This window comes from Phytophthora sojae (assembly GCF_000149755.1).
Source record: "Phytophthora sojae unplaced genomic scaffold PHYSOscaffold_1, whole genome shotgun sequence".
Classification (NCBI taxonomy): domain Eukaryota; phylum Oomycota; class Peronosporomycetes; order Peronosporales; family Peronosporaceae; genus Phytophthora; species Phytophthora sojae.
Window position 1 is genome coordinate 12,013,664 of NW_009258115.1, and position 19,969 is coordinate 12,033,632.

General features: G+C 54.7%; 9 protein-coding genes across 9 annotated transcripts; 5 read left to right on the forward strand and 4 right to left on the reverse strand.

The window, feature by feature from the left end:
• Nucleotides 1-7: 7 nt before the first annotated feature.
• PHYSODRAFT_469409 (hypothetical protein) lies at nt 8-1,051 on the reverse strand (the record flags this gene model as incomplete). The annotated part of the gene is made up of 2 exons (XM_009519254.1): nt 8-882; nt 1,012-1,051. 2 exons carry the CDS (start codon nt 1,049-1,051, stop codon nt 8-10), a joined length of 915 nt encoding a protein of 304 aa, XP_009517549.1.
• Nucleotides 1,052-1,954: 903 nt separating this feature from the next.
• PHYSODRAFT_475240 (hypothetical protein) lies at nt 1,955-2,749 on the forward strand (the record flags this gene model as incomplete). Its single annotated transcript, XM_009519255.1, has 2 exons — nt 1,955-1,992; nt 2,065-2,749. The coding sequence occupies 2 exons, from the start codon at nt 1,955-1,957 to the stop codon at nt 2,747-2,749; spliced, it is 723 nt and encodes a 240-aa protein (XP_009517550.1).
• PHYSODRAFT_468352 (hypothetical protein) lies at nt 2,739-3,458 on the reverse strand (the record flags this gene model as incomplete). Its single annotated transcript, XM_009519256.1, has 1 exon — nt 2,739-3,458. One exon carries the CDS (start codon nt 3,456-3,458, stop codon nt 2,739-2,741), a length of 720 nt encoding a protein of 239 aa, XP_009517551.1.
• Nucleotides 3,459-4,452: 994 nt separating this feature from the next.
• On the forward strand, nt 4,453-5,183 carry PHYSODRAFT_310277 (hypothetical protein; the record flags this gene model as incomplete). The annotated part of the gene is made up of 2 exons (XM_009519257.1): nt 4,453-4,713; nt 4,782-5,183. 2 exons carry the CDS (start codon nt 4,453-4,455, stop codon nt 5,181-5,183), a joined length of 663 nt encoding a protein of 220 aa, XP_009517552.1.
• A 1,649-nt stretch (nt 5,184-6,832) lies between these two features.
• On the forward strand, nt 6,833-7,606 carry PHYSODRAFT_476969 (hypothetical protein; the record flags this gene model as incomplete). Its single annotated transcript, XM_009519258.1, has 1 exon — nt 6,833-7,606. One exon carries the CDS (start codon nt 6,833-6,835, stop codon nt 7,604-7,606), a length of 774 nt encoding a protein of 257 aa, XP_009517553.1.
• A 65-nt stretch (nt 7,607-7,671) lies between these two features.
• PHYSODRAFT_310294 (hypothetical protein) lies at nt 7,672-9,258 on the reverse strand (the record flags this gene model as incomplete). The annotated part of the gene is made up of 6 exons (XM_009519259.1): nt 7,672-7,995; nt 8,073-8,425; nt 8,491-8,573; nt 8,642-8,752; nt 8,825-8,955; nt 9,130-9,258. 6 exons carry the CDS (start codon nt 9,256-9,258, stop codon nt 7,672-7,674), a joined length of 1,131 nt encoding a protein of 376 aa, XP_009517554.1.
• A 210-nt stretch (nt 9,259-9,468) lies between these two features.
• On the forward strand, nt 9,469-12,459 carry PHYSODRAFT_263776 (hypothetical protein; the record flags this gene model as incomplete). Its single annotated transcript, XM_009519260.1, has 2 exons — nt 9,469-10,918; nt 11,057-12,459. The coding sequence occupies 2 exons, from the start codon at nt 9,469-9,471 to the stop codon at nt 12,457-12,459; spliced, it is 2,853 nt and encodes a 950-aa protein (XP_009517555.1).
• A 1,065-nt stretch (nt 12,460-13,524) lies between these two features.
• Nucleotides 13,525-14,269, reverse strand: PHYSODRAFT_295131 (hypothetical protein; the record flags this gene model as incomplete). Its single annotated transcript, XM_009519261.1, has 2 exons — nt 13,525-13,650; nt 13,673-14,269. 2 exons carry the CDS (start codon nt 14,267-14,269, stop codon nt 13,525-13,527), a joined length of 723 nt encoding a protein of 240 aa, XP_009517556.1.
• Nucleotides 14,270-14,710: 441 nt separating this feature from the next.
• On the forward strand, nt 14,711-18,118 carry PHYSODRAFT_310282 (hypothetical protein; the record flags this gene model as incomplete). The annotated part of the gene is made up of 2 exons (XM_009519262.1): nt 14,711-17,811; nt 17,869-18,118. The coding sequence occupies 2 exons, from the start codon at nt 14,711-14,713 to the stop codon at nt 18,116-18,118; spliced, it is 3,351 nt and encodes a 1,116-aa protein (XP_009517557.1).
• Between the last annotated feature and the right edge of the window lie 1,851 nt (nt 18,119-19,969).

The following is a 19,969-nucleotide window of genomic DNA, read 5'->3' on the forward strand; positions in this document are numbered from 1 at the left end:
TTCCGGTCTACCATTCCTGTCGTTCACCACGCAGTTGCTGCTGGCGTCGCTCCTGCTCCAGTGCGTCACGCACCACAACCTTGCCCACTACGTAGACTCCACTCGCCACCATGCCGTAGATCGCGAATAAATACGAGGCCACAACGCTTGCGGCGCCGATGAAGCCCAGCACCACGAACGCCGTGGCACTGAGCGGGTCCGGCTGGTACGAGAACACCATGTTCACGAGCGAGAAGAAGAAGTAGAAGAGCGCTCCCAGCAGCCCCGTCGTGAAATTCATGACAGCCACGAACACCCAGTTGAGCACCGTACTCAGGATGTCCTCGTCGCGCGCCGACAGCACGCGCATGATCATGTGGTAGAACGTCTGCTGCTGCGCGAAGAGCTTGCCCCTCTCAAAGGCGCTCCAGAATCGAGCGCGCACGTCCGCCAGACCAAAGTCCGACCAGAGGCCCACATAAGCTCGAGCTTTCTTCATCTTGTCTTCCCGCTCGCGCTCCGTTCTCGCCACCTCGGCCGCCCACTTGTCGGCCGCTGGCTGGCGCTGGTCCACCAGCGTCTTGTACGGCTCTCGGAAGCGCCAGAACCAGACTTTGGCCTCGTCAGCGTACGCCTGAGCCTCAGTGTACTTGGCGTAGGCCTCGTGGTACTCTGGCATGTTGGCGGCCTCCACGACCATGTGCTCGTACGTGGTCTTCATCTCCGGCGTCACCTGGCTCAGACCCGGCGCCAGGAGCATGAAGAAGAGGCCCACAGCCCACAGCACCAGCCCCACGCGGACCTTGGGAGACTGCAGAGCTTTGCCAGCTATGGCTTTCACTAGAGCGACGCCTGGATCTCCCCCGTCATTGGCGTAGCGCGCGCGCTGCATGGCATCGGAGTCTGCAGGATTGACACATTGACAGAATGGACGATTAATAGAGTTAGAGGAGGGCACAGAGCTGGAGAAAAACACCGATGTGTAGAGGAGAGAGAGGTAGAGAAGGTGGGAGGAAGGAGAAGGCGACGTACCGGCTGCATTGGCGCTTGGATGACCGGGACGGCGACGCATCTTGGCTCGCTGTCGGTCTGCTTGAATCGGGTAAATTCTGGAATGACAGATTGTTTGTGCGGTACTGATTTTAGAACAATTTTGTAATTTTGTTCCAGAATATCAACTTCCTAAACCTAAAGCTAGAAACTTACCCACTAGATATTATCTGTACGATTCTGATGTATTTCTGGAACGAGGTTGAAGTTTGTGCAGCCATTTTTGTGAAGTTGTATTTTGTTGCTCGCCCGAGTCTTACTGAGAACGAAACAAGGTCGTCATCTGCTCTGTAGCGAGCCTTACCAGTAGTTTGCCCTTGAAATCGCCGTGTGGAGTGCTCGAATGACGCCTCAGGGCAAGAAAACGGAGTCAAAGAAGCAGCTTGACGTCTCGAACGACTTCAGCGATGCCTCGAACCGCGAGAAACTCTTCGCCAAGAGTACGAAGGATGCAACAAGGCCCCAGACCCGCGGCAGTAAAGTTGGACCGGGAATCGCCGCAAACTCAGAGGCACCGAGTTCAGAGCTGACAGCAGCACCTCCAGAGCGAAGTAGCGTTGCATCAAGTAAAACAAAGAACGAATCGACACCCACCACCTCTTCCAAACGAAGTAGCACTCCAGCAGTCAAGGTGCAACCCAAACTGACGGCAACTGCTGCTTCAAAACGTAGCAGCGCTCCAGCCGTCAAGGCACAACTCGAATCGGCCTCGACTTCTCCTCCAAAGCGCAGTGGTAGTGCCGGGAAGAAACGCAAATCGGACGCAGCAACACCAGCAGCTGCAGAACCTGAACAAGAGACCACAGACAATAAAGCAGGTGGCCCCGATCAAGATGCCAAAGGTCTGTACGACATTTTCATTCAGACACGACGTTGCGAGGAGTTATGCTCGGGCCTCGGCCTGACACTGAGCGATATTCGAAAAATGAAGCGGAAATACGACGACAACGACATGTACCATTCGTAAGGCTATATACTGCTGTCTAGCTATTGAAAAATGGCTGCTTACTTTGTGTATTTCTCATCGTTCAACAGCGGCGAGATTACCCAGGCCGAGTTCTTCTTCATGATCAACGAGGAACGACGACCGTTAACGCTTGGAATCTTCAAGTTTGCTGACGTCCCTGAGTCCCAAAAGTTCCTGTCCTTTGACCAGTATCTGCTGTGTGTCGTGAGCTTTGCAGTGCTCACAAAGCCTGAGTTGTATCAATACGTCTTCGACCTGTACGATGCGGATCAATCTGGTGCGCTGGATGAACGTGAGGTCACCAAAATGAGCTTGGAGCTTCAAAGCAAGCAGTTCCATTTCCCAGCCAACGTTACTGCTGCGATCAACATGCTCCAAGGCAAAGAGGGCCGTGCTGCATTGACTCCTGATGACGGACTGGTTGATCTGGGTGAATTCATGAAATTTGCGAAAAGTTTTCCTGTTGCCTTCTACCCGATCATGAATATGCAGAAGAATGTGCGTGAATCTACACTCGGCGAGTCATACTGGTCCCGTATCACTGCGAACAAGCTTCGAGTCCAGGAACTCGTAAGCTATATGCGTCGCCACCACGGAGCCATCCCTCAGCTCACGTTCCGTGAAAGTGTGGCCAGCATTTTCTCTCGTGAGATTTTCAATATCCGCAAACGTGCTGGTGAGCTCTATGCGCTTGAACTCGCTCAACGACGTCGCTTGGATACTGGGGAAGTCGAGGAGGAAGTTAAGCTTTAGCTCGAGACTCTTCCAGATACTGACGTCGCGCTAACGCTCGCGCGCGAGCCATGGCACTATATCCTCCCAACACCACAGTCATAACCCAAACCTTCAAACTCATCCGTGGTAGATGTCCGTCGTGTTTGCGGAGGTATTCGACAAGCAGCGGCACAAGTTGTTGCTCTTTCATCTTCCTCTCCCAATATTTCTCACCGAGAGTTCGTGCACGAACGGAGCGTTGCATTTGTACGAGCGGGAAGAAAACCACAATGTTTCGACGTACGAGCTCCTGGAAATCCTCAAAGGTGAGAGTTGAGGGCAGACCTGTTAACGGCGATATTGCGTTGGCTTTGAAGTGCCGAGCTGCTGCTTCAATGTTGCGTGCGTACGACCCACCCGCTGCCTCCAGGATAGAGTTGAGACGACGAGCGTTTACAGCGTCGATTCCTCCAGCGAAAAATGCGTCGTAGAAGAACCGCCAGAGCTGGACATCGGAGAACACCGCAAAGGTGCACACCACTCGGAGAAATTGATCAAAAGTTACCCGCGCTACTGAAGTCGTGATACCCGCAAGGCGAAGCAATTCTTTAGTCACCAGGTGAGAGCGCTCGAAAGCTTTGTCGTCATTAATCAAATGAAAAAAGCCACGGACTGTCACCGTATCACTGTGTGAGCCATCCTCGTCGTCAAACTTTCGGCGTAGCACACGTACATCGTCACGAGACATTCCCAACCTTTTGCACATGTCCTCGGTTTCCTTACTCTCAACTAGTCGGCCATAGACTGGAGACACGTAGGACCCTCTCCTTGACTCTGCTGCGGGTGTATGGGCTACCGCGGCACCGACTACTATCTTCGTCGGCTTCAGTGATCGACGCTGGACTTTGACCCACGAGATTCGTCTTATGCTCATGACCGAGAAAATACTTGACAGTGTGAACGCTTGAGAAACCAAAACGTGAGTGAAGCCGAATCCGACACTGGGTGGGGGTGCGTGGTGCGTTGGGGTGAATTCGTTCCGTTGAAAGCACTTGCACAAATTTAGGCGATTTGCTTGGTATTTGCAGCTCACTAACATAGTATTTTCTCTCAGTATCGCAGAGTCAACCGGTGCCATTAATCATTATGGCTGGAACGAAGATAGCTACCACTTGTGAAGATGTCAAAACTGAAAGTGCAATAAGCAAGACCACGTCCGCGTCAGCCAACTCGAAGACAGCGAGAGAAAGTGACGAGACGGTAACACGCACCCCAGAAACTCGGAAGAAGAAAAAGAAGACGCGGAAGGATGGCAGCACAATCTCGGACACCGGAGATGTCAAGAAATCCAAGAAGAAGAAAGCACACAAGAGCCGCGAAACACGCCGTGGTAGCGATGGAACTGGCCACGAAGTAGAAGTGCAGCCCGTTATCGAACGGAAGCCGTCGCAGCGAAAAGTTCAGGTGAAGCAGCGGTCATTTACCACTCTGGTGGACACCGGTAGCTCTACAATAGCAATTGGGGATTCGATGACTGATACTGAGGCCGCGGTGCCAGCAGCTGACGAAACTGGGGGATTTTCAAGTGGGCAATACGGAGTTCTACTGGAAACCAAGCGAGCTGAGAAGCTCTGTCTATCGCTAGCGCTCGAAAAACGACATGTGGAAGGAATGCTGCGTGCATTTAGGCGTGAGGAGCAGCTGGGAGATGGAGAAATCACAACCGACGAGTTTTTTTCTCGATGATTCGCGAGCAACCACGACAACTTACGAAAGGGTTGTTTGAGGAGGTGGGGCTTGCTCGCAATATCAAACGTCTTCGCTTTGACGACTTTGTGCTTTGCGTAGCGACCGTCGCGACTTGGTCTAAGAACGAGCTGCTGCATTACGCCTTTAAGCAATTCGATGTGGACGAATCTGGAGTGATGGATGGTCGAGAGCTTCGTGCATTTTGCGAGGGGTTGAAGAACGATAGCAACACTAGCCTTTACTTCGCTAAGAATGTCAACACAGCTCGTGAAAAGATCGCAGCACGCGAGCAGAACGGTTTTCTGGACAGCTGAACATCGAGGCCAACACCGTTGTTGATCTTGAAGACTTGGCAAAGGGGACGACGGAGTTCCAGATTGCATTTTACCCGTTGCTGCAGCTACAGCAGAACGTACGTGCTTGTGCGCTGGGAGATCGCTTTTGGGCCGAGGTGGCTCAGCGTCGTCATGAAGTTGAAGTGATCGTGCACTATATGCGACTTCATAGCGGTAAACTGCCCTCCGTTTCCATCGTGAACCGCATCATAGCGTACTTCATGCCGTTTTCGCATGCTAATGCTCAGTTGGTAGTACACAAGTTAGCGGTCCTCAAATATGCTGAAGAGGGAAGAATTTGGCAAGAGCAGTCCAAGGCGCGAGCAGAAGTCGAGGTGCTGGCGTTGAAAGACATCCAAGAAGAGGATCAAGATTCTTCTAAGCCGTAGATTCACCGTTACCGGCGCAGAATTTGTGTGGGGGGTCAAACTTTGGCACGTACGTCATCAAGGTACTGTTGTCTTGCAAGCGCTCGAGCCCGTGTCATGACGGTATTTCCTCTGAGCAGGATGCTCAATAGCCAATTCTTGAAACCCATTGGGGGTAATGCTCCGCGGTGAAGGCGAAGATGAGCTACGAGCGGTGGTACGAGAAGCTGTTCGCGAACCTTCTTCCCCCAGTACTTTTTGCCTAGTGTTCGTGTGCGGACGTTCTGCTGGATTTGTACAAGTGGAAAGAAAGCGACGGGTTGCGATGCACAAGCTCTAAGAATTCGTCAAAGGTGAGGCACTAGGGCATGCTTAGTGATGCTGCGTTGGCAGTGAAATTGCGAGCGGCAACTTCGATGTTGTGCGCGTATGATCCTCCAGCAGCCTGTACAATTTCGTTGAGGCGGCGCGCACTCACAGCGTCAATCCCTTCAGCGAAAAAGGCGTCGTAGTAGAATCGCCACAACCGGATCTCCGAAAACGAAGCAAACGTGCAGACAATGCACAGGAATTGATCGAAAGTAATCCTCGTTTCCGAAGGCTTGACATTTCCAAGGCGTAGAAGCTCGTTGGTCAGCAGATGAGCTCTCTCGTAAGCTTTGTCGTCGTTGATAAGGTGGAAAAAGCCTCGTATCGTCACCGAATCGCTGTTGGTTCCATCTTCTTCGTCAAACTTTTGCCGTAGACTTCGGACATCGTTGCGGGTCATTCCCAAACGTTTACACACGTCTTCTGCTTCGATGGTTTCAAGCAAACGACTGTAAAGCACAGAGACCCGGGATTCCTTTCGTGCAGGTGCGGATTCTGGTGGGGCTGTTGGTAGGCCAATGGTTTTCGCGGACCCGACAACTATCTTCGTGGAGTTAAGTGGTTATCGCTGCTGATCGTTGCCCTTTTGCAAAAACTTCGTGCTCATGTCTCTGAACTTGGATTTAGGACACTTGGCGATATCTCGAAGAGGAGAACGGCGAAGTGCACTAGAGCAAATATAGGACGTGACACGCACGACCAGCGAGGTATTTTGGCTTCATCTTCTCAGGTCTTCGTCTGCAAAGCTGCAATTCCTCCTCCGGCGGCAATGTGAATTTAGATCCGTCGGTCGAAGGCGCCTATTTGCATCAGCATTCATGGCAGCCCCAGTTCCGCAAGGGCCGAACAGAGAAAATGGAGTAGCCTCGCCCGGTGATGTGAAAAAGAAGACAGCAAAGAGCACATCAAAAGGTGCTAAACCACGGAAGAAGCGAACAACTTCATCGAAAGCCGCTCAGGAGAATGCCGGCGTAGGCGGGGCCGACTACGGTGTGGAGATTGGAGCAGAACTGCAATCCAAGACACCACCGCGAAAAATTGAGGTCAAACAGCGGTCAACCGATGGCACTTCCACTGTAGCTGTAGATAATACAGCCTCCGAGGCAGCCTCCACCCCAGTAATCAACGACGCGGGGGGATTGGCGGGTGGGCACTACGGGGTTCTGCTGGAAACGAAACGGGTTGAGCAGCTCTGTATCTCTTTGGCGCTTCAAAAGCGTCACGTGGTAGCTTTGCATCGCGCATTTAAGCAGGAAGAGCAGCTTGGAACTGGAGAAATCACAACCGGGGAGTTCTTCACAATGTTACACGAGCAGCCACGGCAGCTCACGAAGGGGCTATTCAAGGAAGTGGGTCTTGCTCGTGATATCAAGAGGTTACACTTCGATGATTTCGTTCTGTGCGTGGTGACCGTCGCGACTTGGTCCAAAAGCGAGTTGCTCCATTACGCGTTCAAACAATTTGACGTGGATGATTCTGGGGTGATGGATAGTCGTGAGCTTCGTGCATTTTGCGAAGGCCTCAAGAACGATAGCAGCTTTTACTTCGCCAAGAATGTCAATATAGCTCGCGAAAAAATTGCTGCACGTGACCGGAAACACCAAAATCAGGAGTCAACGCGACAGCTACACAAGAGTCTTTTGGGGCAGATCCAGATGGATAACAGCGCTGAGGAAAATACCATCGTTGATCTTGAGGACTTGGTGAAAGGATCTACCGAATTCCAAGTAGCATTTTATCCGCTGATGCAATTGCAGCAAAATGTACGTGCTTGTGCACTCGGCGAACATTTCTGGGCAAGAGTCACAGTACGTCGTCAGCAGGTTGAAGTGATCGTCAAGTACATGGGGCATCGCGGTGGAAAATTACCTTCAATCTCGTTTTTGACCCGCATCGTGGCATACATGTTACCGTTTTCACAAGCACACGCGAAAGTGTTGGTTCATAAGTTGGCAGTCCTCAAGTACGCGGAAGAGCGACGAAAAAGACAGGAAGAAGCCAATGCTCGAGCAGAGGCGAAGGCCCAGCGATTGGCACAAGAGAGTAAGGCATATCCAGAACCCTTGCAACCATAATTAATCGAGGCTACGGTACGGCTGGCAAGATCTCCACAACTGAAAGAGATCACGTGTAATTGAGCTTACCAGACAAAGAGGAACAGCCCCAGCAACAATGTAAGCACGAACGTGGCAAACACTTTCAAAAAGAAGGTGCGAGATGCTGCAGTGCAGTGAGGCGAAAGTTTCACATCTGCCAGCAACACTCCACTATCAATACGCAGCGACGTCTTGGCACTGACGCCATCCTTCAGCTCTTGAAGTTGTTGCTTTCTGAAGGCCAAAAGCTTCTTCTGCACCATTTCCAAAGCTGGTAGAGCCATGTTGCGTCCTGATGCCAACTCGAAAATGTCACGGAACTCAGTTTCAAAGTTCGTCTGTAACGGTGGTGTTGCTCCTAAGTCTGACTGCAAGCCGCGATATCGTTAGTTCTTCACTTACCACGACAAGAACGACAACACAACAGGGCTAGACGTAAGCTTACCGTCACAACAGCAGTCTCTTTGCTTGAAGGAGCACCCAAACCGAGGTCGAAGACTCGGTGCACAAAACCGTTAAAGATCCAATCGGGCAAAGGAAGAAGTACCATAAGCGATCGCACAGGAAATAGTGTGGCAGCACTAGTGTCCGGCTTTGAGTCTCCACCCGCGCGACCAGACTTAGTGCTTGCGGCAGCAACACTTTGCACCACCACACTAAACAGTTCATCCATCTCCATCAGCGCTTGCAGAAAGAGGAAACGCGTCTGCCTATCACGCATTCCGTCAAGAACGCTCTTTCCTGTCAGTGCATTGATGTAGTAGAAGCTGCGCAACATCGTGCAGCCCCACTTCAGCGCTACAAACCACATTGATCAGCCATAATATCCGCGTAAATCAGTCATACTTTAAATCCATTCATACCTTGAATATTGTGTCGGCTGAGCACCTGGATGCCCGTTCCTTCCAACACATCCAGCGCATAAAGAGCCGAGGTTTTCTCCTTGCTATACAACACACAAATCACAAGTACTCAGCCTGTGCACACACTCCACTAAGGCCAAGCATAATGTACCTTAGTCTCTCCACGAAGAAGCACCCATTGGACAACGGACGCAGCACCCCCTTCTCGTCCTGCACGACCTGGAACGCCGCTCCTCCGTGCAGCACAATGGCGTCCGGCAGTCTACACACACAGCACAGTTTGTCATCATTCATTCCATCCACCACAAAATGATTTAAACCCGCCATAACGTACGCCGAGTTGAGCTGCGCAAGACGCCTCATCGTCGTCTGCAGACTCAGCACCACGCGCTTGGGCTGCTTGTCCTGCTGCTTGCCGCCCAGCTTCTTGTGCAGCAGTTCGGCGACCCGCAGCGTCGCGTCCGCCTCCACCACGAACAGCCACAGGTCGCACTCGTCCAGCTTCTTCCAGTCGCGCGTCTCCTCGAACATCCCCGTCCCCATCTTGCCGCCGTCCAGCAGCGCGCCGTCGCAGCGCAACGCCACTGCATCCGACCTCTCCTCTCCGCTCTTGCTGCCGCCCTTGCCGTCATTTTCCACCCCCACGAGCCACGTCTTGGCGCAGCGACCGCTCGCAGCTACGCACAGCGCCACGTACCGCGCCAGCTGCGCCTCCTCCCTCGACAGCGCGCTGCGCGCCGTGTACACGATGCCCACCGTCGGCCGCATCTTCACGAGTGCGCACTCGGTCACAAGAGACCATCACTCCTTGATTTAGTGACGTTTGATTGGCTGATATTCTCCACTTCAATCGTTGGAGTTTCAGCCAACCGCAGCCCGCCACTTTGCCGCCGCGTCGTTCCCCCCTCATAATACCGTCTGAGCACCGCGTGGAAGCCGCCGTAGGATCCTGGAGTGGAAGAGCAGAGCCTCGTGACCATGGCGGGCGTGACGAACGAGCGCTACTGCACGGTGCTGCTGCAGCAGGTGACGGGGGAGAAGGCGCTGCCCCCGTCGCAGGACGAGATCCTCAAGGGCCTCGAGTCGCCCAAGGTGGAGCTCAAGATCCGCGCCGTCAAGAGCGCCATCCTCGCGCTGCTGCAGGGCGAGAAGCTGCCCAAGGTGCTGATGCACATCATCCGCTTCTGCTCCACGCAGAGCGACCACACGCTCAAGAAGCTGCTCATGGTCTACTGGGAGATCGCGCCCAAGTACGAGCAGCAGCCCACGAGCGAGGCCGGCGCGCCCAAGGCTCCGCCCAAGCTGCTGCCCGAGATGATCCTGGTCTGCAACGCGCTGCTGAACGACCTGAACCACCCGAACGAGTACATCCGCGGCTGCATGCTGCGCTTCCTGTGCAAGATCAAGGAGAAGGACATCCTGGAGCCGCTCAAGGACGCCGTCAAGAGCAACCTGGAGCACCGCCACTCGTACGTGCGCAAGAACGCCGTCATGACCGTCTACACCATGTACAAGACCTTCGGAGACGTGCTCATCCCGGACGCGCCCGAGCTCATCGAGCGCTTCATCCTCAACGAGAGCGACGCCGGCGCCAGACGCAACGCCTTCCTCATGCTCAATGACTGCGCTCAGGACAGGGCCGTCACGTTCCTGATGAACGCCATGGACCAGGTGCCCAAGTTCGGAGACGGCTTCTCGCTCGTGATCCTCGAGATGACACGCAAGGTCTGTCGCCAGGACCCGGCGCAGAAGGCGCGCTTCGTGCGCTGCGTGTTCCAGCTGCTGAACTCGTCGTCCCCTGCCGTCAGCTATGAGGCCGCGTGGACGCTCGTGACGCTGTCGGCAGCCCCCACGGCTATGCGCGCGGCGGCTAAGACGTACTGCGGTCTGCTCAACTCGCAGAGCGACAACAACGTCAAGCTCATTGTGCTGGACCGTCTCGCGGACCTCAAGAAGCACCACACTAAGGTGCTGCAGGAGATCCTGATGGACATCATGCGCGCGCTCAGCTCGCCCAATTTGGACATTTGCAAGAAGGTGCTGGAGATCGCCATGGACCTAGTGTCGGTGCGCAACATTGACGAGGTGGTGACTCACCTGAAGCGTGAAGTGGTCAAGACGCAGGACAAGACCCGTGAGAAGGCTGGAGAGTACCGTCGCCTGCTCATTAAGGCTATTCACGCTTGCGCCGTCAAGTTCCCGGAGGTTGCCAACGCTGTGGTACACCTGCTGATGGAGTTCCTCAACCAGCCGGACGGAGCTATGGATGTCGTGCTCTTCGTGCGCGCGATGTGCGAGAGCTACCCGGAGCTGCGTGAGAGCATCTTGCAGAAGCTGATGATCTCGTTCACTGACATCTCCTTGGCTAAGGTTTACCGTGTCGGCCTTTGGATTCTGGGTGAATACGCTACTCTTCCGCCTCAGGACGGTACTGAGAGCGACACATCTATCTTCGAGGCGGCTAGCACCATTTTCACTGCCATCGGAAGCTTGCCGCTAGCCACTGAGGCGATGCTCAAGGCACCCACGGAGAGCCCTGAAGGTGCAGAGGACCCCGCTGCTGCAGGCGCTGCTTACTCCAAGCCTGTAACCAAGAGCGTTGTGCTGGCGGACGGCACGTACGCTACAGAGACGTCGTATTCTGCCCCTGCTGCGAAGGCTGGTGCTGAAGAGGAGAACGTGCCGGGTTTGCGACGCCTGCTGCTGAATGGCGACTTCTTCCTCGGTGCTGCTGTCGCTTCGACACTGACCAAGTTGTGTCTCCGTGTTTCGAATGGTGACGTCGCCAGTGCTACAGCTCGCAACGCAGCCATCAAGAAGCTGGTTGTGGATTCTACACGGTGCATGTGCGCTATTGTTGCTTACGGACAGTCCAAGGCGAGCAAGCACGAGATCGATCAAGACTCGGCTCGCCGCATTCTTATGGGCGTGCGTGTCTTGCTTGACCCGGCCAGCGCGCAGGCCACGCACACGATCATCACAGAAGAGTGCCGCTCTGCGTACCGTCACCTCCTGGACACCCAGAAGGCGCAAGAGGCTGAGGCTGCCCGCGCTGCCGCTGGCGGTGCTGGTGGCGAGCCAGTGACACAGGCGGACGACCTTATTAACTTCAGACAACTTCGCGGCAAGAAGGCTTTGGGTTCGACGGATATCGACATCGACGATGGTGCCGACATCAACCGTGCCCTTGGCCAACAGGGCGATGGTTCTGACAACGAATACGCTGGTGCGATGCGCCACGTGCACCAGCTGACTGGTTTCGCCGACCCAGTGTACGCCGAGGCCTACGTCACAGTTCACGACTATGATATTGTGCTGGAGATTTTGGTGGTCAACCGCATTCCTCAGACTCTCACTAACCTGACGGTGGACCTCTCGACGATTGGAGACCTCAAGCTTGTGGAGCGCCCTCAGCCGCAAACCATTGGGCCCCTTGACCAGCGCACGATTCGCGCCAACATCAAGGTCAGCTCCACCGAAACGGGCCACATCTTCGGTACCATTGTGTACGATTCGGCATCAGGAGCGGAGAAGACGTACGTGAACCTGAACGACATTCACCTGGACATCATGGACTACATCAAGCCCGCCACATGCACAGACGCAGCCTTCCGTGCTATGTGGGCCGAGTTCGAGTGGGAGAACAAGGTGGCTGTGCACACAGAACTCTCGAACGTGTTTGAGTTCCTGCAGCACGTGGTAGACAAGACGAACATGCGCTGCATGACGCCTACGGCTTCGCTGGGCGGAGACACGAACTTCCTCGCTGCTAACCTGTACGCCAAGAGTGTCTTCGGTGAGGACGCGCTGGTCAACCTCAGCGTCGAGAAGCAGGACAGCGGGCGTATCGCTGGCTACATCCGTATCCGCAGTAAGACTCAGGGTATTGCGCTCAGCTTAGGCGACCGCATCACAGCTGTGCAGCGCGGTAAGGACGACCAAGGCAAGCGGAAGAAACTCCTGGCGTAGACGCTGCACTCGAAGTAAGAATTGCATGGCGTCGAAGAAAGGTGGAGAGAAGCAGGCATCGCAGGGTTGGAGTGTGAGGCAGGTGAGAGAGTAGTTGCGGTTGTTTGAAACAACTACTCTCTCACCTTGTTTCAGTTGCAATGGACGAGAGAGATCTAGCACAGGTAACAACGCTAAAACGTTTTCGTAAAGTGCTGTGTAGCACGATTCCACCTAACGAGCGTTATGCCGCAGGTGATGCACGTTGATATTGATAGATAAGGCAGTTTACATAGCTGCGGGATCAGATGCCGATGCCCAGACGTAGCCGCAAATTCGGGTGCTGCCTCTGGGCCTCCTCCAGCGCGAGGCGGTTGGCGGTGGCCTCAGCGTCCTTGCCGCTGTCGATGCTCGCGGACCCGTAGGTCACTGTGCCGTATCCGTTGCGGCCTGGCTTCACCGTCGTCGAACTCTCATTGCCTGCTGCCTGGACGTGTCCAGCTTCGGAGTCTTGGGTCGTGCTGCTCAGAGCTGCCGCTGCTGCTTGGGGCGTTGCACTGCTGCAGTCAAGCGTGGCGATTGCCAGTATCGCCGCGGCACACCACCGTCGAGTCCGCATTGCAGACGACTTCCTCGCTCTCTCTCCTCCTCTGCTGCCACTGCGGTTGTGCTGCAGCGCGAACGAAAATGAGCTTGAGCGTGTGTTCCACCGCCCACTTGGGTGGAAAAGCAGGAATGACCAGCAGGAGCCGGGAGGGCAAGATGCGATGGGAGCCGGCCCACCACCATGTCGGCCTATGGAGACATGCAGAGACGGAGATAAGACGGGCGGGGCCATTTGCTTGCCTCAAGTGGACCCTCCAGCAATTGCCGATGTTTGCCGCGGCGCCGCGACTTAAGCCTTTACATGCAGAGGCTCGACTGAAAATGCAACCCTCGAGCCTCATAATCCTGCTCAACAGCAAAACTCTCTTCACACAGATCACTGTTCCTAACCATCAATTACTTCACCTTAACAATACCATGAACCTACCAAACCGCATGATTATCAGGAGGTCACAACACCGGACCAGCTGCACTGTTGCCCTAGAAGACGCCCTTGTGCTTCCTCTGGTCTTGCTCGATGCTCTCGAACTTGGCAGCTCGCGTGATGAACAGCACCATCTCGATGACCATCATGACGATGGCACCACCGAGGCCAGCGACCATTCTCTACAACCAGCGAACGCCACACCTCGTCAGCAAAAATCAACATCACAAGGAGACCACCACGCTGTTGAACAGCCCGCCTCACCGTCGTCTCGTTCTCCGTGAGGTTCCTCGCCACAAAGTACACGGCGATGAACGCCGTGACCCTGGCCATCACCATGTTGGCGCCAACGGACAGGTGCTGCCGCACGCTCGTCTGGTGGCTGGCCAGCTCCCGGGCCGCCGTCTGCGTCTTGACGTTGCGCACCATGCTGCCGTAGCGCATCTCCTCGTCCAGGCGCAGCAGCTTCTCGCGGCGTCTGGCGAGGTACTTGGCCCTCTTCTCCTTGCTCTCCTCGTCCTGCTCGTCGTCCTGCTGCTCTGTGGACACTGCGCGTGCCTGAACGCCGCTGCATTGGCGCAGTAGCGACGCCAGACTGGGCGTCGACGGGTCCGAGGCGCGCAATTCCCTCAAAAGGTCCGCTATGAGGCGGAACTCGGCCATCGTCAGCGCGTTCTTTGCCTCGCCCTGCAGAAGCTGCTTCACGTCTGCTCGGTTGAGCTGCTTAGAGTCCAGACGCGGCGCCAGGAGCTTGCGCAGCGCGCCGACGCCCTCGCCACGGAGCTGCACGTCGAGCGGCATTTGAAGTCGGTTCGTAGCTGAAAAGATCTATCCGTTAATAATAGATAAAAACTGAAAAGATTTACATGTATCCGTTAATGAGAGATAGCAACACACCTCTACTAACGAATAACAGCTGTTTGATCCCTTCGAAGCGGAATCGGCCATTATGGCTCACAGTCTCAGATGGTGCCGCGTCAGCATCAACCGCGCCCTGGCGACGGACGCGCCACCGCATATTGCAGTCCCCGCCAAGCGCTGAGAGCTGCCATCAAGCGTGCGTATACATTGGCGTTTCTTCTGTCTTTCGCACTGCTTTTCGTCACCGCCCGCGCCGTACAAGCCGAGAACGGCGCCAACCGCGACGGCGAGTCCAAGGCCCCCGCGCTCTCGCACTTCAATGGGCTGCACACGCTGTCGGGCGCCAGCTACCGCGCCTTCAAGAACCGCCTGAAGCGGCAGATGCGCGGCGAGTCCTGTCTGCGCTATCACGTGACTGGGGCCTGGTGGCACTACGAGTGGTGCTTCGACAGACACGTGCGGCAGTTCCACCCGCAGCCCGCCGGGCCCAGGGGCCAGCAGCCCAAGGAACAGAGCATACTACTGGGTGCATACAATGCGGAGAAGCCGCAGCCGCTGCGGGTCTTGGCGGTGGACAACCTGGCCAGACTCGCGGACCCGGACCGCATGGGCTACAAGGCCCAGCAAGTCTACGGCTCGGGCGACTACTGTGAAGAGAAGAGAGCCAAGCGGACGGTGAAGCTGCAGGTCAAGTGCTGCGCCTTCCACGACAATGAGACGTACGTGGACTCGGTGGAGGAGCGGGCTCCGTGTGAGTACGAGATGAACGTGTGCTCCCCCGTGGCGTGCGGACTGATGCAGCGCGACCAGTTTGTGCTGACGGCGCCGACGCACATGGAGGAGGAGGAACGCCAAGCGCTGACCAAGACTGTTAGAGACATGTTCTACCACGCCTATAACGGCTACTTGACGCACGCGTTCCCACAGGACGACTTGCTGCCGCTTTCGTGTCGGGGAGGCGAGTTTGAGCTCGGCCGACTGCCTATGCTCACGCTGGTTGACACGCTGGACACGTTGGCTGTGCTGGAGGACGCGACGGAGTTCCGACGAGCGGTGGCGCTTGTGGTGGAGAACGCCGACTTTGCCTTGGACACGGAAGTGTCTGTCTTTGAGACGACGATCCGGTTGCTGGGGGGCCTGCTGTCGGCACACCTCTTCGCGGTGAACACTGACTTGAAGCTGTACCCGGAAGGTGGCTATGATGGGTCCCTGTTGCAGCTTGCTGTTGATCTCGGTGACCGCCTGATGCCTGCGTTTGATACTGTCACGGGGATTCCGTACGGCACGGTGAACCTGAAACACGGCGTGCCGAAGGGAGAAACGCCTATTGCCTCGACTGCTGGTGCTGGGTCGCTATCAATTGAATTTACGATGCTGAGTGTTCTGACGGGAGATCCCAAGTACGCTGCGGCGTCGCGTGGTGCTGTGCGTGCGCTTTTCCAGCGTCGCTCGAAGCTCGGGCTGCTCGGAAAGCACATCAACACGAAGACTGGCGACTGGACTGAGACTTCCTCAGGTCCGGGGTCTAATTCGGACAGTTTCTACGAGTACTTGCTCAAGATGTACGAGCTTTACGGCGACCGCGAGTCGTTAGAGATGTTCGCGCAGGTCTATCCGGCTGTGCTGGCTCATAACAAGCACGGCGACTGGTACACCGACGTGTCGATGTATACTGGCTGTCATCATCACAGTGGGAGCTCAGCTGTCGTCTTCGAGAGTCTGGCGGCGTTTTGGCCTGGGATGCAAATCGCTGCAGGCGACCTGAAGACTGCAGCGGAATCCATGAACGCCTTTTACCGCGTGTGGCGTGACTATGGATTTCTGTCTGAGCAATTCAACGTGGGGGACTGGAAGCCAGTGAAATCCCGGGGTGGAGGTGGAGCTCGGTATCCGCTTCGTCCTGAGCTTATCGAATCGACGTTTTACATGCACGAAGCAACCAACGACTCGTCATGGCTCCGTGCCGGTGCGCATGTGGTTCATTCTCTGCAGAAGTACGCCAAGACCCCGTGCGGTTACGCGAGTATCGCTGACGTTGAGTCCAAGAAGCAGGAGGACTACATGCCGTCGTTCTTTCTCTCGGAGACGTGCAAGTACCTGTACTTGCTCTTCAACACGACCCATTTCTTCCGCCAGGGCAACTACGTGATGACCACCGAGGCCCACCCACTGCCGATCCTTCCGACGAAGGTCGTTGAGCCCATTTTGCAGGAGGCTGATGCCCATGTAACCAAGAGTGAGGTGGCCTACGAAAACCGATACTCCCCCGAACGCGTGATGCGATGCAAAGCCCCAAAGTTCTTCGATTTGATCAACTATTCGGTTCATTACGAAGGCAAAGTCGTGGCGCGAACCTCTCGGTGCTCCCCTCCGGCACCGTCGCCTGCTGCACTAATCAAGGCCTCCAAATCTGCGGCTGAAAAGATTGCTCAGAGTGCCTCTGAAAGAGCAAAACCAACTACTACTACTACTACTACGACGACGACGACGACGACGAAGACTGACAATAAACCTGTTGATACGGAGAGTGTAGCATCTGACGTGCTGCAGGAGTGGTTGCCGGCGCTCGAGGAGAAACTCCGAAAGATTGGCGGTAAGAGTGTTAACGATGAGTGGCTCGAGCAGCTACTGGAAGAGACTTCTCTTGGCACGACGCATCAACGGCGCCAACCTGCGAAGCAACAGGATGCGCAAGGTCACGTGGTGCAGTACTTGTACGGTGGCAGCCAACTTGGAGAATTCCGCGTCGAGCAGCTTCCTGGCCGCTTGCGCGTCACTCGAGAAGAAACCGGCGATTGGATCGAGGCGTCGGGTATCGTTGATGCAAGTCACATGATTGTTGGCCTTGGTTTCAACGATGGCAGCAACGACGACGACGCTGGCGCCGATTCGTACACGTTCGAGGAACCAACAAGCAAGAAGGTCGACCCCAGTGATGACTACCACCCGCCGTTCATGGCGTGGAACCACGTGTACAAGGTCAACGAAGACCTGTCGCTACCGGTGGATCAACGCTGCTCCTTGCGTGTGCAGCTGGGCTACAAGCCTCATCCCGGAGAACCGCAGTACAACGCAAAGGGGCACCCACACGTCGATGGAGGCGGCAAGGGAAAGCCCACCGTTTCGTTGACTGTGCCGTGTGTCGGTGCTGGCTTTGGTGTGACGAACACGTTCAAGGCGTCTCGCGCTTTCCCCAACATGGAGCTGGTCATCGCCGATCCCGTTGATGCGTGCAGCGAGGTGTCGGACCTACCTGAGGAAAGTCTGCGTGGGAAGATTGTGCTGGCCCAACGAGGCGAGTGCTTCTTCGAAACTAAAGCGCGCAATGCTGCGAAATGGGGAGCTGCTGGTGTTATCATCGCAAACACTGAAGACGACGACCTTGTGATGGTCATGGGCGGTGCCGATGAAAACAGTGCGGAGGCCACCGATGAGCCGCTTGACATTCCTGTGGTGATGGTGCCTGAGCGTCTGGGCGAGTGGTTTGTGACTCGATTTGCCGAAGCGGAGGCGTCTTCGCTGGCCCCAGTAAAAGTCAGCATTGAACTCACAGTGCGACACCATGCACATGGTGTCGACCATACCCGACGACGGCCGAGAGGGATTTCTGAGGCATCGTTTCCCCGTATTGAGGGCACAGCGGACAACATCAAGGTGTATGGCCCAGTGTGGGGGATGGAGCTGATCACGATGGGCTCAGACAGAGAAAAGGACCAAGAAGACGACGACGAGAATCGTCAAGAGAGCTTCAGCATCGCCATCGTCGGCACCCCGCCATGGCAGCATTAGAACGTGTGAAAGGCAACTCCATAGACTAGAGCAGTGACTTATTCACGAAAAAAAAACTGTTTTGTTTTGCGTCAATCAAACGTGGATGGATGGAATATTACGTATGCGCGAGCCATCACTCGAGTCTCAGTTGGAGCTCAGTCGCGCATTTTCTTCCGACTATCCTGGTGCCATGAAGCCGTCATCCTGCGCCAATGCTCGCACACAACTGGCGGCAAGCATGGCGACGAGGGGGCTGACCTGTGCAATTCGTGGAACTGAATTCATCATCGTCGTGATAATTCGCGAAGTCGCGACCATAGCACAACTCAAGCGTTGCATCTTCAAGCAAGCCCCTCATTTCTTTGCGGACTCTGATGCCGCCGAACTACAGCTTCGTCACACAGCGACATCGTCTGGGGCTTCTGGCAGAAAGTGCCGAGTACGAGCTGGTCAAGGAAGGCCGAATCCCCGACCAGTTCCAAGCCAACCTCATGAAGCCACTGCATTCACTTGTGAAAGTGGAGAAAACGCTCAAATCTCTGACCTTCCCGACGAATAATTTGGCTTCCGGAAGCCATCCGATCCATGTCCTTGTGTCGGCTTCATCGAGGAGCAAAGGTAGTGTGTATTTTCGAGGACTTCCTGTTGCTTGGGAATTTAACACACTGCTGTCCGTATGTGTCTGTAGACGCGAAACCGAATGAGAGATTCGATGGTATGGATTTCGCTCGAGCAGCAACCGTTAAGCTACTTATCGAGGCACTGACGCTTTGGCGTAACTTTTGGTCAGACTTCGAGGAGAAGATCCCCACGCCGCTTTTGAGAGAATGTTCTCTTGGCAGCGGTGATGACAAGAGTGGCGATGGCCCTCCTCCACCTCCTTCGCAAGGTATGTCTGCGCGCAGACTTAAATTGTTAACTTGACTAAAGATTGGTTTGCCGCAGTTACTGATCAGCGATCGATCCTGCACCTCCTATGAGAACAGCTCCTGCTGGGGCTCCTACACCTATCTCTGGTACGGTTTTGTGCCTCACATTGTTATTTGATGGTTTCCAGCCTTTAAGTGTGCTGTTTACTACGTGAAGTACTCGCCGAGCCGCACAGTTCGTCATTTACGCAAACGATGTTGGTAAGTATCCACACTTACGCGTTGTTGATCCGTGATGGATGCAGGTCCAGCAATCATGTCGAAGAGGGCGTTGCACATCACTATTGTCCCGGCCAAAAAGGCTTGGACGGAGAATTGATTTTTGATTTGATGGTTTTTGACCGAAACTTCGTGATGCTGTGGCCGCCCTCGATGGAAAGATACGCGTCTATTCCTTTATAGCACTAGGTTCACGCCGATTGGTATATTCAAAATTGGTTCGGTAATTTATTATTGCCACGATAGAGTCCGTCCAAGGTTCATGCTTCAAATTTGAAACCTTCATAATTTCTGTTTGACTGTGTTTGAAACGCTCAAACTCAGGAGCATCTTGACGAAGCTCTGGCCTTTGTGTAGAGGGCGGCTATAGCCGAAACGAGGTTCTGGGAGCTAAGATAGAGCTACTGGTGTGGTGGAACCAGTGCTCCAGACCCAGTTGCTGTTACATATCGATATTAACGTTTAGCTAGTCGCAGTGATATATATCGAATTTTACAGTATTGGGAACTTGTGTCATGGATAAAGAGGATTTGACCTTGCACTGCATATATGTTGTGCGAGGTTTCTAATACCAGCTGTCAAATTATAACATGTAGGATAAATGACGAGATGGTGGTATTTTATCGTGATTATGAGCTTATCCCCAGCTGCTATCCTGATTTGGCCAATTGGGTAGCTGTAATACAACTACGTGGCAGGCTTTTAATTGCAAACAAAATTG